Below are 16,886 nucleotides of genomic sequence, written 5' to 3' on the forward strand. Positions count from 1 at the left end.
ATTTCAAAACCTGTTTATATTGCATTCAGGTAAACAAAAACTGACAGAACCTTGTCCATGTGAAGATCACATGTAGCTATAGTCCGAGCAATTAAACTGGTCTACAATTTTTGAGAAGTCGTCTGCTTCAGAGATAAAATGTGCTATTTATTATGTATTTTGATGTGCTGAATTCAAATATGAAAATTAAAACAACTGATTGGCTACTGTTTCTAAGATATTTAAGTTTTTACATTTTATGTCTATGTATATTGTAGATAGTAGAGTTTTAATCATAAATTGTAAACCTAAGTCTTTTAATGTGTTTATGGTTGCTTTACATGATAATATTTCACCTGTCCTGTTTATGTAACACTTTAAAAAATCAGCAAAAGGATTATATAAATAAAATTTATTATGAAACAAAAGGCAAAAAACTATTATGTACATAGTTTAGTCCTATTCAGTGTCTACTCGGCGCTTCTTGGCTTGTCTCTTGTATTCATTAAATGGAGCATCTCTTGTCACTGCAAGCTGCAAGCAATAGTCTGCAAGCATTGATGGGCTCCATTTGCCCTGATAGCGTTTCTCCATTGTTGCAATGTCCTGGTGAAATTGCTCGCCGTGCTCGTCGCTCACTGCTCCGCAGTTCGGTGGAAAAAAATCTAGATGAGAGTGCAAAAAATGTATCTTTAGTGACATGTTGCAACCAAGGCTTTTGTATGCCTTGAGGAGGTTTTCCACCAACAATCTGTAGTTGTCTGCCTTGTTGTTTCTGAGAAAATTTATTGCCACTAACTGGAAGGCTTTCCATGCCATCTTTTCCTTGCCACGCAGTGCATGGTCAAATGCATCATCTCGAAGAAGTTCACGAATCTGAGGACCAAAAAAGACACCTTCCTTTATCTTAGCTTCACTTAACCTTGGAAATTTTCCACAGAGGTACTTGAAAGCGGCTTGTGTTTTGTCAATGGCCTTGACAAAGTTCTTCATCAGACCCAGCTTGATGTGTAAGGGTGGTAACAAAATCTTCCTTGATTCAACAAGTGGTGGATGCTGAACACTTTTCCTCCCAGGCTCCAATGACTGTCGGAGTGGCCAATCTTTCTTGATGTAGTGGGAATCTCTTGCACGACTATCCCATTCGCAGAGAAAACAGCAGTACTTTGTGTATCCAGTCTGCGGACCAAGCAAGAGAACAACAACCTTCAAATCGCCACAAAGCTGCCACTGATGTTGGTCATAGTTTATGCACCTCAAAAGTTGTTTCATGTTGTCATAGGTTTCCTTCATATGGACTGCATGACCAACTGGAATTGATGGCAAAACATTGCCATTATGCAGTAAAACAGCTTTAAGACTCATCTTCGATGAATCAATGAACAGTCTCCACTCATCTGGATCGTGAACGATGTTGAGGGCTGCCATCACACCATCAATGTTGTTGCAGGCTACAAGATCACCTTCCATGAAGAAGAATGGGACAAGATCCTTTTGACGGTCACGGAACATGGAAACCCTAACATCACCTGCCAGGAGATTCCACTGCTGTAGTCTGGAGCCCAACAGCTCTGCCTTACTCTTGGGTAGTTCCAAATCCCTGACAAGGTCATTCAGTTCACCTTGTGTTATGAGGTGTGGTTCAGAGGAGGAGGATGGGAGAAAATGTGGATCCTGTGACATTGATGGTTCAGGACCAGAAGTTTCATCCTCTTCCTCTTCCTTGTCTGACTCAAGTGAGAATGATTCTGATGCATCAGGAACCGGCAGTCCTTCTCCGTGGGGTACTGGGCGTATAGCTGATGGAATGTTTGGATAATGCACAGTCCACTTTTTCTTCTTTGACACACCTTTCCCAACTGGAGGCACCATGCAGAAGTAACAATTGCTGGTATGATCTGTTGGCTCTCTCCAAATCATTGGCACTGCAAAAGGCATAGACTTCCTTTTCCTGTTCAACCACTGGCGAAGATTTGTTGCACAAGTGTTGCAGCATATGTGTGGGGCGCACCTCTTGTCCTGATCTCCAGTTTTGCAGCCAAAATAAAGGTGATAGGCTTTCTTAACCATAGTGGTTATACTGCGCTTTTGTGATGCAAAAGTCACTTCACCACAAACATAGCAGAAGTTATCTGTACTGTACACACAAGCACGAGGCATCTCTGCTCACTTTGGCTAAACATAAATGTGTCCCTTTGCAAAATCAAACACTGACAAATAAGAGAGCACGACACTGTATGATTTCTAGAGCTGATATAGGGCAATTTGTTCAGCAGAGTGATGTAAGCTTCGTTATGATTGCATCATCCATGACTTCTAGGAATAACATGATGCAATTCATATCATGTATGACGCAATACCAGCTTCAGATTGCATCATTCATTGTTTTGCCTAAAAAGCAAGTACTGTCCAAACCCAGTCATAGATTTATTCATAGATCCAGTCAAAGATGTATTTTAGTCATTTCTGGTTTAAATTGAGATCCCTTCCCTTTATAACTCACTTATCCTCCGCCATTCCCAAGTCAAGGGTCGTATATACTGACCCAATAGCATATCTTGAAAACTAGAGCCAATCAACAATTTTAAGCATCATTTTCGTTCTCAGTGACCCAGAATTAGTAAAGTTTGACTACATTTATTTCAGAAGCATTTTGGCTGTAGAGCAGTGTTATTAATTAGCTCCAGCATATCACAGCTTTTAAAATGGTTCACCTGCTGAGTATTATCATTAGAGATATGATTGTGGACTTTGAATTTAATGAAATTTAACAAAGTTTAGCAGAATGGTTACTTATTTTCTTTTCATCTAGGTTACTAATGGCTATTACTAGTAATGAATCTCCTTTGCCTAAGGTCTATCATGGATACAGAGACAAGATATTTTATGCATACCCTCAGAGACTGTACTATGCAGTTTTGTATTATTTTTTTTTTAATTAAAATTATAATTTATATTCAGTTCTCCTTTGCCTATTTATTTCAGTTAGTTTATCTGTGGTTAGGATTATATCTGCAGATTTTTGAAACTTGAATGCCCTTACAGATTTTATCTACTCAGTATGTCAATCTACAGTACTGTATAATTTGTTAAAATAGTTTACAGTATTTAATATTCATTAGCACAGAACCCATACAATTTTTGTGTGTTGTAATAGTCTTTGTCCTGGAGGTTTAAAGTTTAAAACCATGTTGAGTAATGGTATACACTACATAACACAAATATAACCGTGACTTTAAAATGTAGCAGCAACCTTAACTGTTTTAGGAGAACAGTAGCTACAAATATGTGAATTTACCCCAGGCCCATAACCTGGGAGTCATCTTTGACTCCTCCCTTTCCCTTTGAGCTGCACATCCCAGCTATGTCCAATCTAGCCATTTCTTCCTCTATAACTTTTCTAAGATTCAAGCTCTTTCTAACCACACCGTGAAAACCCTTTTTCAGGTCCACATTTCTCATCTGGATCACAGAAACCTCTCCAGCCTCCCCGATAACTGCTTTGCCACCTCTAGTAATGTATTTAAAACCCGATCATCTTTCTTGCCTGATCTTCTATGGCACTCCGCTCCTTGAAGCGCTCCACTGGCTCCACCTTTTCTGTCATATCAAGTTCAAACTTCATGTGCTCTCCTGCAGGACTTCTCACAGCTCGTCCCTCCCTATTTATCTGCTCTTTTCTTTTTACCAGCCTATCCGCCCCCCATCCATTTTGCATTGCTTTTCATGTCCCTGCATCACTTCTATGCTCCTCTTAGCAGCCACCTTTGTGCCTTCTTTTATGCTCCTTCCTTTGCATGTAATAGTATCTCCAATTTCATCTGTAACCTTCTCTTCCTTCCGCTTCAGTCAGGTATAGTTAAAAACCTTTGGGTTTTACCACAAGGTAAAATAATAAATAAGAATAAGAATATTAAATGCAATGTGTTAAAGCTGTGCAATTTAAATAAAAAGGTAGGAACTGGGAGAAGTTAGGGTTCCTAGAGCAATGTTTACTCTGCAATATTGTGCATCCTGTATATTTTCTGGGATGGCATATATTTAACAACTGAAACAGAAACGTAGAAAAGAAGACTGGAAAATAGTACGTATGTGCAACATGGCCAAGTTAACATTGTCATGAGAAGCTTAAAGCTGAACTGAAAAGTCAAAAACCAAATTCCCTTTTACTACTACTATCGCAAAGTTTTTAAAGTAATTTTTCTTTTGCCCTTTTTAATAATAATACTATCAGGTTCTGATGTTTCTGAATGTCTATAGCAATATGATAGGATAGCTTATATAGTGACGCCATACAAGGATATAACTTGAGCTGCAGTTCTTACCATTGACTGACAGGTGAGGGGATACTGATGATCAACAGTGTAAAAGTGGCATCTCTTTTTCCTTCAGTTGTTCAGTCTGGTGTGACATTAGAAGGAGGATTGGTATTGTCATCAAAGGAGAAAAGTTAGAAATTTACTGGGTTGGTCTTTTGTTTTCATTTAATTAAAGCTTAGAATTTGTGGAATATTGCAGAAATATAGCAAAATTCGTGAAAAGATCCTAAAGTTGGGAACCCGTGATTTTATTGCCACAATAAGAATAGGCCTAAAATTTGTGTCATATTCAAAACCAACAGTTCTTTTGGAATATGTTCAGCTTTGACAATTTTTTTGCTGCTGATGCTGGTGGCTGGAAGCTGAAGGAGGCATATGCTGGTGTTGAGAGCTCTTCTTCCACATTTCAAGCTACAATCAGGTGGCATTAGTGCAGAAAAATTCTTCAGAGAGACTTCCTTCTCACTATTGAAGACTCTTCAAAGGGGCAGCCTCTCAGCTTCTGTTAGTGCTGTGGATCTTTTGAGAGTCTATAAACACCCTGCCATTTGCTCACCACTTGTTCAGTGAAACAGAAGATTTCCACACACAAACTGCCTTTGAGATAGTAGCAAAACCCAATATGGTTCTCTATTCCAGGGTTTGATTTCTTAATTGAAAATATATCAAACAATCCAATATTTCTATGTTTATACTTGTCTGATAGCCACAGCATTGTATTAGCTTCTCTTCCAAAATAACACTGGGATCTCTTATTCACAATATCTAAGCTTTGAGGCTGCCTTCCTTTCTCTGTGGTTACGGTAGATTAGTATTCTGCATTATCCCACAGCTTATTTTTGATCCCTGGAGTGAAAGGATTGCAGAGGCAGTACAGTCATCTCTGGATGAGGGGAGAGGAAGTGCCTCATGTCACTAGAATCACTTTGGTCAATCTAGAATCAATGTGGATGGGCTTTGAAGAAAATCCTATCCAGACTTCACTGGAGTACGGTTGCTATGACAAGGAGCCTTGAAAAGGGGACCAGTGGGGGGTAGTTTGACAGAAGATCCTGCATTGAGAACCTTTGGAAAATAATATATGAACACTTCTTTAGAGCTCTACTTATTAGCTTTTTTAACAGAGGGAGGAGGAGGAGAATAACCAGGATATAGTTGTGCTTGCATATTACATTTGCAAACGTTAAAAAGCATTTGTGTACAGCTCTTTAATAGACTTCAGGTCAGGAAACATTGTTAGATTTTGCAACAACAATTTTCTACTACTAAGTTATCAAGATAGTTTTGGAACAATTGGTCTAGAGACCAAGGGAGCTGCTTCATTTTAAGTCTTGTTCTTCCCATGGCAATGATTCCTATCTACTCTGTATAGCTAACGGCCTCATAAATGATGTTGGAAAGGCATTTGTCTGCAAACAGTCATGATAAAAAGATACACTATTAACTGTATTTGCTTCCATGTCATTCTCATTTTCTGATATTCAATACTGAGCGTATTGTATACCAGGGATGTAAAGACTATCCATCAGTTGTTTTTTCTATTATTTCTGCCATTTGCCATAAAATCGATCACTACGAAAATAGAAAAGTTTGAAAATGTGACATTCTAGTAGGGAAATATTGTATTTATTCAGTCTTTTCCAGGAGATAAGGCTAAGCAGAAATGATTATGACAACAGTCTGTATCTTCAGATAATTTACACATTTAGAAATCTGTTCTATGCCAACTGAATAGAGAGATGATTTGTGCCTCCCAACACTTTTGGCCCTGAGTAAGTGGAAAGAACAATATAATCATGGACACTAGAACTGGAAAAGGCCTGTTATTTCATCTAAACCATTCCCTTGCCAGTGTGGGAGCGATCCTTGAATACATCTTCTGAATGCTTTTTACACTGTATAGAAATAGTTTTACATCTACTTCATTCCCTTCTTTCACTAATTAAGCATGCAGGTCCTGATGAAAGCATCTAGGCATGTATTTAACTTCAAGCACATGAGTAATTTCATTAGTTTCAATGAGACTGCACATGTGCCTAAACACTATGCTAGATAGGAACTTTAAAATTTATCAAGCACAAACTCTGCCTTTCTCTATCCTCTTCAGTCCTCTCTTATTTATTTAGCTGTATTTTGCCAATCCCTGAAACTCTTTCACGCCACGCCCATTTGCTGCAATCCCCCTTTAAAAACCTCCTAGTATTCTGCACCTCCTCTTCATACCCTGTATGTGTGCATACATGTGCCTATATACATAGAAGGGCCCAATTTTAATTGATGCTAAAGCCCCTTTACTTTGTCAAAGTGTCATAAAGGCGTTTCAGCATAAATGAAAATGTGGTCCCCATATGAATGTATGTACGTAGAGGGGAGGAGCTGAAACCACTAATGTAAGTATAATTACAAAATCTATATCTGAGTTTTGTGAATTTACTGGCAATTGTGTTATATCAGTTTTTACTTACAGTAGCAGGTATGAAAGTATCTACATTCTAAAACAATAGCATCTGTATTTAAATCATATATGTTCCCTTGCCAGTAATATTTATTTTGATATGTTTTTCATTTAATTTTGTTTCATATTTTATTAGGATGTGTTTGGCTGTTTTTCTGTTCCTTCTTATTTGCGTATGCTATTTTGTAGATTGAATCTTGAAGAAGAATTAGATCAGATGAAAGTACGTAGATCTATGGATAAGGCTACAATACAAGAACTGAATCTGTGTCTGCAACAAGAAAGGGAAGGTAAAAAAAAATTTAGAATTATATAATATTTGATTAGACAGAAAATATTTTATTGGATGGGTTTTCTTTTCTCTCAATATTTTTTTTAAATTTCTGATTTGGAATTCTGCCGACACACACACATATGTTCTTTTTTTAAATGTATAGTTACCCTTTATTAGCTCTCTACATGATTCATAAACTAGTAATCATTCATTCTAAAAGGAAATAGTTTTCCAAAACTTTGTATCCTGAGAATTCAAGATGACCGGTGCAGTGTCCAGATACAAATGTTATAAAATCTGCAATATCAGATTCAGAATTTTTATGGCATCCCCAATAACCAAATAAATTTAGACATGAACCAAAATGGTGGAAATATGTGAAAATGATGCCCACAAGATTGCTTCTATTTCTGTATCCTTGCCACCTCACTGCTCCTATCCTCATCCACCTCCTTTCACCCTCTGCTTTACTTGAAATGTCTGGGGACTACACTGAGGATCAAGAGAACTCATTTTAGTCGGCCAGTCACTGCTTTTCTAGAAGGTTCCTGAAGCTCAGCAGAACTCGTGGGGGTATCCCACAGGTCTCAATGTGAAGAAGCCCCATTTTGGGGAACTGCAGTATTAGTGAGTAGCCTTATCCTTTTTTCCTTTTTGTCTGCTGCTGGCTGCTTTCCATTTCTATTTTTGCAGAAATGTTGGCCAGGTTGGTAAAACAAAATAAAGTAACATTTTTTTAAAAGCGTATATTTTACAACCAGGCACCCAGTTCCAAAAAAATCTGTGAAAGCAACCAACTGCTAAAAATGGCAAGTGGCTGGATTCTCACCTGTTGCTTTCTAGTTCCTATTTTCATCAAAACAGGCAGGGTGGATTGATTTAAATCAAGGTGATTTAAATTGCTAAGTGGAAAGCTCGAATTAAATAATTGATTTTAATCAACTTTTCCATTTCTACTTTAGTTATTTTCTAAAGAAAGATGCATTCTCATTGTTTGATATAACTATTAGTTGTAAATCAACATAATTTAAATAGAGCCTTTACATTCGATTTGATACATGATTTTGCTACCTAGGAGGCTACACCATAACTATATACATTTATTTAAGCAATTATATAGCTTAATATTTTCAGATTCTTATTAATTTTACATTTTTAGTATGTTAGAAAATGATGAATGATATATTGCTTATTTACTAGATAATTAACTTTTTGCTCATGATTATATAGAAAAGCAGCCATTACTTCCAAGTTTTTGAAAAAGACTCATGGATTCAGTGTATTTACTTTCTATTTAAATGTTTTAAGAGATTATAGTAAATTTAGGCTTTAATATATTTTGTATTAAATTCATATTTCATTTTAAACAGGTTGATTTTTCAAAAGAAAAACTTAGCAAAATCAAAGAAATCTTTTTGAAATAAAAAATCTGTTTTTTTTAAAAAGAGCTTTTAAAAATCATCAATTTTTATCTACCCTGAAAACAGGTATTGAACTGGAGGAAACAATGTAAGGATTTAAAATACTGATTTAAAAATCACTCACCTGGTTTTTTCTAGTTTAGTCTAGAACCACAGAACCAGGAATGGAAAGGCAGCTAGGAGTGAGCTGGCTGCCTGCTGAACAATAATGGTGTCACTTTCTAAAAAAAATTCAGATCTCGGGAATCTTAAAGGCTTCTAAAGTATTTAGTATTTGAATGCTTAAAAGAACCCCAAATCTTTACAGAATAAAACATCTTTATTTTATGAAATATATATTCCTCGCTCCTTAAAGAAAATTATACACAAATTTCTGGCTATGCAAATACATCGGTCACTTGCACTTTTAAGGTGATTGAAAACAAAAGGTTAAACACAGTTGAGTTGTGTGGGTATCCAGTTTAATTGCATTTCCTATCAATTGTTGTTGCTTACCTGAACACTATAAATATTAATATTTTTTCTAGAGATAAGTAGCTGGCTTAAATCGCAGGATATATTTTAAGTGAAAAGTCTCATTAGTGTGTCAGAATGAATTTATTACAGCCTTGTGAAGGTAATGTTTACCGGTCCAGTCTCAAAAATGACTCACTCATCCATACTACAATGATGAGCTGTTTCTCTTGTGCTCCTCCTGCACGCCTTAGAAGATGCACAACAGGAGAGAACCTGGTGTAATAGACAGTTTTGCACAATGTTTTCTGGTTGAACTCCTACGAGCTTGGAGCCATAGAAAACTTGATGTGTATAAAGTTTCCTATGCTAGCTGAACTTTAATGGTGTGATGGAGTGTACAGGATTTATAGTGACCATGGGAGTGGGGTCTCCCTACCCTACTGGTGATCCTTGGAAAGGTTTTGTCAAGACAGACAATGGTTGTTTTTAGTTAAAGCCCAACAAAGATTTTCAGCATTGACTAAGAGGCACAGCCATACAGGCAGAAATTAGATGCAACTAAGTCTAGTAAAGTGTAGAAATGAACCTTGTTAACGCTTAGAACCATGAGATGGTTGTTTAGAAGTTAGGACAGAGGGCTTGAGAGATACTTGTAGATACTTCTGTTTTTTGGTTAGTTGGTTTTGGGGTCTTCTGTGTGTGTTTTAGGGTTTAAACCACATATGGGAATTACCCACCTACATGGGGCTTTTCAGTTTTGTGTTTTGTTTGGAAAAGAATCTTTTAAAAAAATTCATAACCCTGAAATCCCAGATTGGGGAGAGTGAGTGTCTGTGTTTCTTTTTTGGGGGGTGCAGGGGACAGTGGTGAGAAGTTGTTTTTAAGTTTAACCTTTCTTGATTCTCAAACTACGCCCTACTGTTCCTTGTTTTCTTCTTTTAAAAAAAGAAGGGAGTTTGTAGATCGAAAACTTAGGTGGGAGTCCTGCAGTTACAGACCTCCTCCTATGTGCAGGACAGGAACGCAATTTCTGGGTGCGTCCTAAAGTGCGCAGAAGAGGAGCTCTGCTACCACAGAAAGATCAGCAAATAAGAGCATTCTTTTTGTGTACCTTAGGAAGCGAGCTCATAGGTAGGTATCGAGTTTCCTAAGCTCCACTGGAGCAGGGAACAAAGGTATACGTATTAGGGCCCTACCAAATTCACGGTCCATTTTGGTCAATTTCACAGTCATAGAATTTTTTAAATCATAAATTTCATGATTTCAGCTATACCTCTACCCCGATATAATGCTGTCCTCAAGAGCCAAAAAATCGTACCACGTTATAGGTGAAACTGCGTTATATCGAAATTGCTTTTGATCCCCCCTCCCCCAGAGCACTGCTTTACCGCGTTATATCTGAATTCGTGTTATATCGGGTCGCGTTATATCGGGGTAGAGGTGTATTTAAATCTGAAATTTCACGGTATTGTAATTGTTGGGGTCCTAACCCAAAAAGGAGTTATGGGGAGGGGGGTCTCAAGGTTATTGTAGAGGGGGTTGTGGTACTGCTACCCTTACTTCTGCAGTGCTTCTGGCGGGCGCTGCCTCCAGAGCTGGTGCCCGGCCAACAGCTGCCACTCTCCGGCCACCAAGCTTTGAAGGCAGTGCAGAGGTGACGGTGGCAATATCCCGAACCCCTAAAATAACCTTGCAACTCCCTTTTCGGTCAGGACCCCCAGTTTGAGAATCCTGGTCTCCTCCGTGAAATCTGTATGGTATAGGGTAAAAGCACACAAAAGACCAGATTTCACGGCTGGAGACCAGATTTCACGGTCCGTGACGCATTTTTCATGGCCGTGAGTTTGGTAGGGCCCTATGTATTACACTTTGTTGGGTAAAATGTTACGTATTAGCATTTAGCTGCATATGTTTCCCCGGTTGGCTTCTATGACAGATAGATGTTAATCACAACCTAAATTACACCACTTTTGAGAAAGTTTGAGGTGTATCCATTCAGTCATTCAGTAATTTGAATGACTTAAGTCATTTTTTAAAGTGTGGGGCTGGTGTCTAGCTTTTCTCAGCTTCCCTTCAGAAATCACTCAATTTTAACCGTTAATACTTTCAGCAGAAGTAGATTTAAAATAACAGCTGTAGGAGATTTTAAATCAAGGTTTTAAAATTACATTATTGAAAAATAAGCAAATAATGATAATAAGCATATTGCGTGTTATGTTCTTTTTTATATATATACCATGAGGCTCTAAGCCTCAGTTTATCTGAAAAAATGAACACAGATTTAACTATGGAGTCAGACAGCACCTTCAGAATAATAAATATATTTATATACCTACACACACGTACTACAGTGATAAGAACACAATAAAAGCAAGTTTAGGATCACAGAAGGTGATGTGTAACAGTTGTGTGTGCAGTTTTGCACAGTAATTAAACACACAAATTAGATGACATGTTTTAGTTTTTAAAGTTCATCATTTGTACTCAGCTCAGTCTCACTTATAAATCACTTAGGCCATGTCTACACTAGGAGACTTACAGCTTCACAGCTGTATCGATACAGCTGTACCACTGTAAGATCGCTCGTGTAGCTGTGCTATGCCAATAGAAGAGAACTCTCCCGTTGACATAATTAACCATCTCCGATGAGTGGCGGTAGTGGACATAGCACTGTACACACCAGCACTTCTTTCGGTGTAAGTTACGTCGCTCGGAGGGATGTTTTTTCACATCCCTGAGTGACATAAGTTATAGCGACAAAAATGCCAGTGTAGACATAGCCTTAGTTTAACCAGTTCATTCAGCAGAAGTAGTTCTATGAAAAAAAGCTAGCAGAAAGAGCAGCAGAAGTGAGAGAGAACAAGTACCATTGACAGAAGAATAGTTTTAATTTTGGAGTTAGCACTCCAAAAGCAAACCATTTTAGGAGGAGAAGTTTAAAACTATTTTCTTCGAAGGTAGATTATAGCCTCTCTAGTCTCTCCCATTATCCTTCACATACTGAGATAAATTAGCTAACAAATCCTATTTCCGGGACTATTCCACCTCATTTATGATGATTGTGCATAAACAAATAAGTAAATGAAAGAAAGCCACATGGATTGTATCCCATAAAATATGTAGAAGAAAACTATATTTTCAAAATAGAAAAATAAAATTTATAAAGTAAGAAATATTTTTGTCAGTGTTTTATGTATCTACACTGCAATTCCACTAACCCAGGGCTCAAACCCAGGATCCCAGGATCCTGCAGGGCTGAAGAGTCTGAGCTCGAGTTAAGCCAGGGCTCAGGGTCCAACCGCGATTGCTTTGCAGTGTAGACACAGCCCTGCTTGACTCGGATCCCAGGACTCAGCTGGAAGTATCCCACATTTCCAAGGGACAACTTTCTTAATCCTCTCTGTCCCAACTATCTGCAGCCTTCTCTATTGAAAATGGAATTTTGCAAACGGCAGCAGCTCAGATCAGCGTTAACACTTTCTCTTTTGATCACCAATCTGCAAACATGCTATCAGAGAGCCTCCTGGGTTTGCAATGGAGAGTGAACTGATCAAGCCTTTTGCAAAGTGAGCTGCATGGTAACATGCAGGGTTGGTAGTAAAATTTTCTGACAGTGCAACACAGTCCTAGGGCTAGAGTGGCCACAGTACTTGATGTGAGGGCGCTAAGGACTCTAGGATATGGTTACTTTGGCTCAGAGACTTCATTGCAGTGTGGATGCCAGAGCCCTAGGTTCAAGCACAGATTAGAAAAGTCTTAATAAAGGGTTAAAATACAATGTAGACGCTCAAACCAAGGGTTCAGCTGACTCAAGTCCCATGAACCCTGGGCTTACACTGCAGTGTAGACATACCCTTATTTGAAGACTAATGTTCCACTTTCCTAGTCAAGTCAATATGAAATGTACATTGTGCCATATTTTAGCAATATTCTCGAACAGGGTGATTCAAATGTATGAGTATATGCTTTTTGATTTGCCTCAAATAAACACTAAGAGGTGGTGTCCCTTCAAAATTAGCTTGATGTGGACATGGAAATAATGAATGTGACAGATAATGCAACCACATGCAGTACCTTTGGGAACTATATTGTTCTCAATTTATGAATGTTCCGTGTATCGTTCTGAGCTAGGGATTGTGTTCTACTCCCTGGGGGAGGGTTACTACAGCTCCTCCAGGAACTAAAAACAGTGCGGGTGATTATTGCAATCCCTAGAATTGTACACAACTCCAGAGAAGTACCTGCCCCTGTGGTGGTTTGCAGATACTGGCTCCAACAGATACCAGAAGCCAAGGACACAAAGAAAGGGCTTTTGGTATAAAAGGGCCAGCCTGAACAGAGAGAGGGACTTTTGTGTGTGTGTGTGTGTGTGTGTGTGTGTGTGTGTGTGTGTGTGTGTGGTGGGGGGGGAGGGGGCAGCGAATGGACCTGACCTTTGGTTCGAGGCTGAATCCAACCCTACTGATCGGTTGGAAGGACTTGACTCTGCCATTGTCCCGAGAGAACTGATGAGCAACTTCAGGTATGTTTAATATGCAGCTAGATCTTTTATTGGTTTATATGTTTTCTCTGTATGCTTTTGTCCTTAAATAAATGTGCTCTGCTTTGAAAGAGGTGTTTGGGTTGCTGATAAATCACTGTCACTGTCCTTGGAGAGAAACTAAAGAGTAGACGCTGGATGTTTGTCAGACATGCTCGGGATAATCACAGGGAAATGCAAAGGGACTGCAGCCTAAAACCCCCGGTCAGAAGGGAGTGGGATGTGGGTCTCTTCCCAGAGAGAGGTGATGGCTGGAGGCCTAGGACCTGAGGGGCATTTCTGGAGCAGACCACAGAGAAAGGTTAAAGGTGCAGTGAGACTTGAAACTATGACAGCGAGAGACAGATGCTATAATGTGGTTAAATGCAGAGAGACTGCAACTTCATTAATAACTATTATCTAAGTAGGGTAACTAAGCCAGGTTACCTGGCAGCGTTGTTCCAATGCAGGTTAGGCACCAATGGCCCCTGATGTCCTGTAAGCCTGAGCATGAGTGTGAAGGCCATGCCCATTCTAAAGTCTTTGGCATGCCATGTGACCATGACTGGATACTGGTTTCCTGATCTCCTCTCCTCTCCTATTCACTGGAGGTAGGAGAGAGATGAGAGGAACAGCAAGCTGCACTGGACATAGAAGCGTATTCACCACTTTGCAATGCTGTGCTGAGGACTAAACCCCCAAGCAATTGACTCAGTTACAGGGTCCTCAATCACACTTTCTAAACTACCGAGCTCACCAAAGTTGCCAATTGTACAAGTTTACAATTGTAATGTAAATCCCTCGTCCCCTTCCTTTCCCTCCTCTCCAGTCCTGGATAACCTGGATGCCAGGTGGAAGATGGGGGGAAAAAACCACATAGCAACTTGACAGTTTTGCTAGATAGACAGTTTTGGGGTTTGGAAGGGATTTTTCCTATCACCCTAGCCCCAGCAACATAGGAGATCCAGCAACTAGGGTAAGGGTGGGACTGAAATGGGAGCCTACAATGGCTAACCCATCTGGGAAGCAAACTGTACATACCCCACCACCAGACAGGAGGCAGTAACCCAGCCCCCGACACCACCTCTGCTGCCCAGTGGCAGAGGCAATAGACAGGAGAAGCAGTAGAGCCTGGAACTAGCTGCCGCATTCCAGCTCCACCCCTTCTGCCTTCCCACACCATGCAGCATGAGGAAGAGGGGGGGGTGGTAAGAAGGGGAGGAGAGTGAAGCAGTTGTCCCTACCTGCCAAAGGTGAAGCGTGGAGGGGTAGAGAGGGGCACATGGAACACTCCCTCAGCTAGTCTCCCTTTCCTTTATCCCTGAGGGTATTTCCACTGGTCCTGACCCCACCAGTGCCCCATGCTGACTAGCACGATGAGCATTAGTCCTGGGTGTTTCATTGATTTGTCCAAACTAAAATCTGCAAGACAAGTTTTTTTCACTCGTTGTCTTTCTTTTTAAACTGATAATTCCTTTACTGCATCAGTATGCGTCTGATGACTATCTGCTTCCTAATGGTGAAATTGTATTGCTATTACTGTTGTATTACCATTCCTGCAATCACCTCAAAACCAGATGTGCTGATTTTAAATAAAATGAAGTATTCAATTCAAAGGGTGTTTGTTCATTCTGTTTTCTCAGAGGGACATAATTATACTATCACATATGACGGTTGTCACTTTATAATTGAAGACTGGATTCTATGGCTTCTGAGTGTTCCTGGCTCAAGAGTTTTACTTGGGTCTGCCACAGATAGAGCATATGTGTGCTAGGTAGGCAGATATGATGAAAGTGACTGCAGTTGTAGGCAGACAGACAAGCTCTAGGCAGTGCTTTCTTTCATGGCCGCACTACTTTCAGTGAACCATTATGTAATAACACAGGGATGGAATAAACAATTTATTTTTTGCTTTTTAGAAATGGCCATGCCTCAGTAGCCTGTAGCTTCTCTTTAATTTGTGTTGCTACTGACTTCTATAATATTCCTTAATTTGTGCAAATAATTCTTCCAACAATCTTCCAGGAGTATTGTGGATTCTGTGTATGTACATACAGTATACTTATTTATGGCTGTAGGTGCAATATTTATTTTAATATATCTAACTTTGTAATAAACATAATTTGTGCTTTGATCAGTATCTTTGACTGGAAAAATCACCTTATTTTTAGTGGAATACAGTAAATATTGATATAAAAGCTACAGTAGACATTCAAATGAGTGAATATTTAGAAAAAGATTAAAAGTATTTACATATGATCTTTATGAGTTACTTAAGAATGTTGTAAATATATGCAGTACCACTGTGCTGGGGGACTGTACTTGGAAATAACATGGGAACTAGCAGATTAATATCAAGGTAAAGGTACATATTCCCCAGATGCATAGTTTTACCTTTTTCAGCTTTTATTATCTTTAGAATAGTGCTCTATTTATTTCATGAATACAGTAGTTTTAATTGGCTATGACATGTTCCAAAGACAAAAGAAGGGTCTAATTCACTCTAACAAACTTATTAGTCACTGTTTATATCAAGAGGATTGCTAATCTACAGAGAGTAATGCTGTTTTCTTCTACTCCTGTTTTGTTTAGAAATCAAAAGTTTGTAACTGACCTGCAGTGTCTGCTTGTGGTTTAAAATGATATATCCAAAGCAAACCAAGCACAGATATTTTTTCCCCTAAGAGTAATTCTTTCAGTTAGTGTAGAAAAAAATAATCCTAAACATTTGACTGGCATTTCTACAGCTGGGTTTCCCTGTTTCTCAACATAATTTTCTATCTTCCCTAAAGAAGTCACTCCAAGAATTACTATTCTTTTTTGTGAATAATAATAATGAAATCAACAAAGAATGGAAACTGAACACTTTTTTGTTCTGATTTACCTTATAATATTACTAACATTTCCATTTTGTAGGTGTGCTTTCTTTAAGAACAATTTTTTTTTTACTTGCCCTTATTTTAGGGAGAATTTTAGTACTTGAAGTGTGGCCACTGGAATGGTAAATAGAATCAAGTTCACATTTACTAGTTTGTAGTTGTCTAATTGTTATGAACTCACAACATTACAACAGAATGATTTGTGTGCTTTATCCTGTAAAACACATGATCTTTCACTTAACAAAAGAGGGGTTTAAAGTTTCAGTTCATCCTAATTCTGTTACTGTTTGCTTTGTTCACCAATCGCTCTGATCTTCCTGGCAGGGGACAAGACCTAGAGAACAAAACTGGTAGTGACTGTGTAGATAAAAAGGCAATGAATTCTGCTTTTAAGGCATATAGGGAATAGTCTATAAAAGAATGAAAATGGGAATAAAAGTACAGCATCTTTAACCTGCAGATCTATTGTACCTTTGAAAAGCTTGTACTGTGGGGGGAAAAACACACTGTGATGCTACAAAGATTCATAATTATGTGACATAAGACTTTGAAAAGAGGTCACTCTTTAGAGACTGACCAAAAGG

General features: G+C 38.7%; 1 protein-coding gene across 1 annotated transcript in view; it reads left to right on the forward strand.

The window, feature by feature from the left end:
• Nucleotides 1–16,886, forward strand: part of CNTLN (centlein) — a 277,320-nt gene that overhangs the window by 170,599 nt on the left and 89,835 nt on the right. The window contains exon 13 of the mRNA XM_024211087.2: nt 6,943–7,043. Within this exon, the coding sequence (XP_024066855.1) occupies nt 6,943–7,043 (101 nt within the window). The remainder of the gene's footprint in view (nt 1–6,942; nt 7,044–16,886) is intronic.

Source organism: Terrapene carolina, unplaced genomic scaffold (assembly GCF_002925995.2).
Source record: "Terrapene carolina triunguis isolate 2854851 unplaced genomic scaffold, T_m_triunguis-2.0 Scaffold113, whole genome shotgun sequence".
Taxonomy (NCBI): Eukaryota; Metazoa; Chordata; order Testudines; family Emydidae; genus Terrapene; species Terrapene triunguis.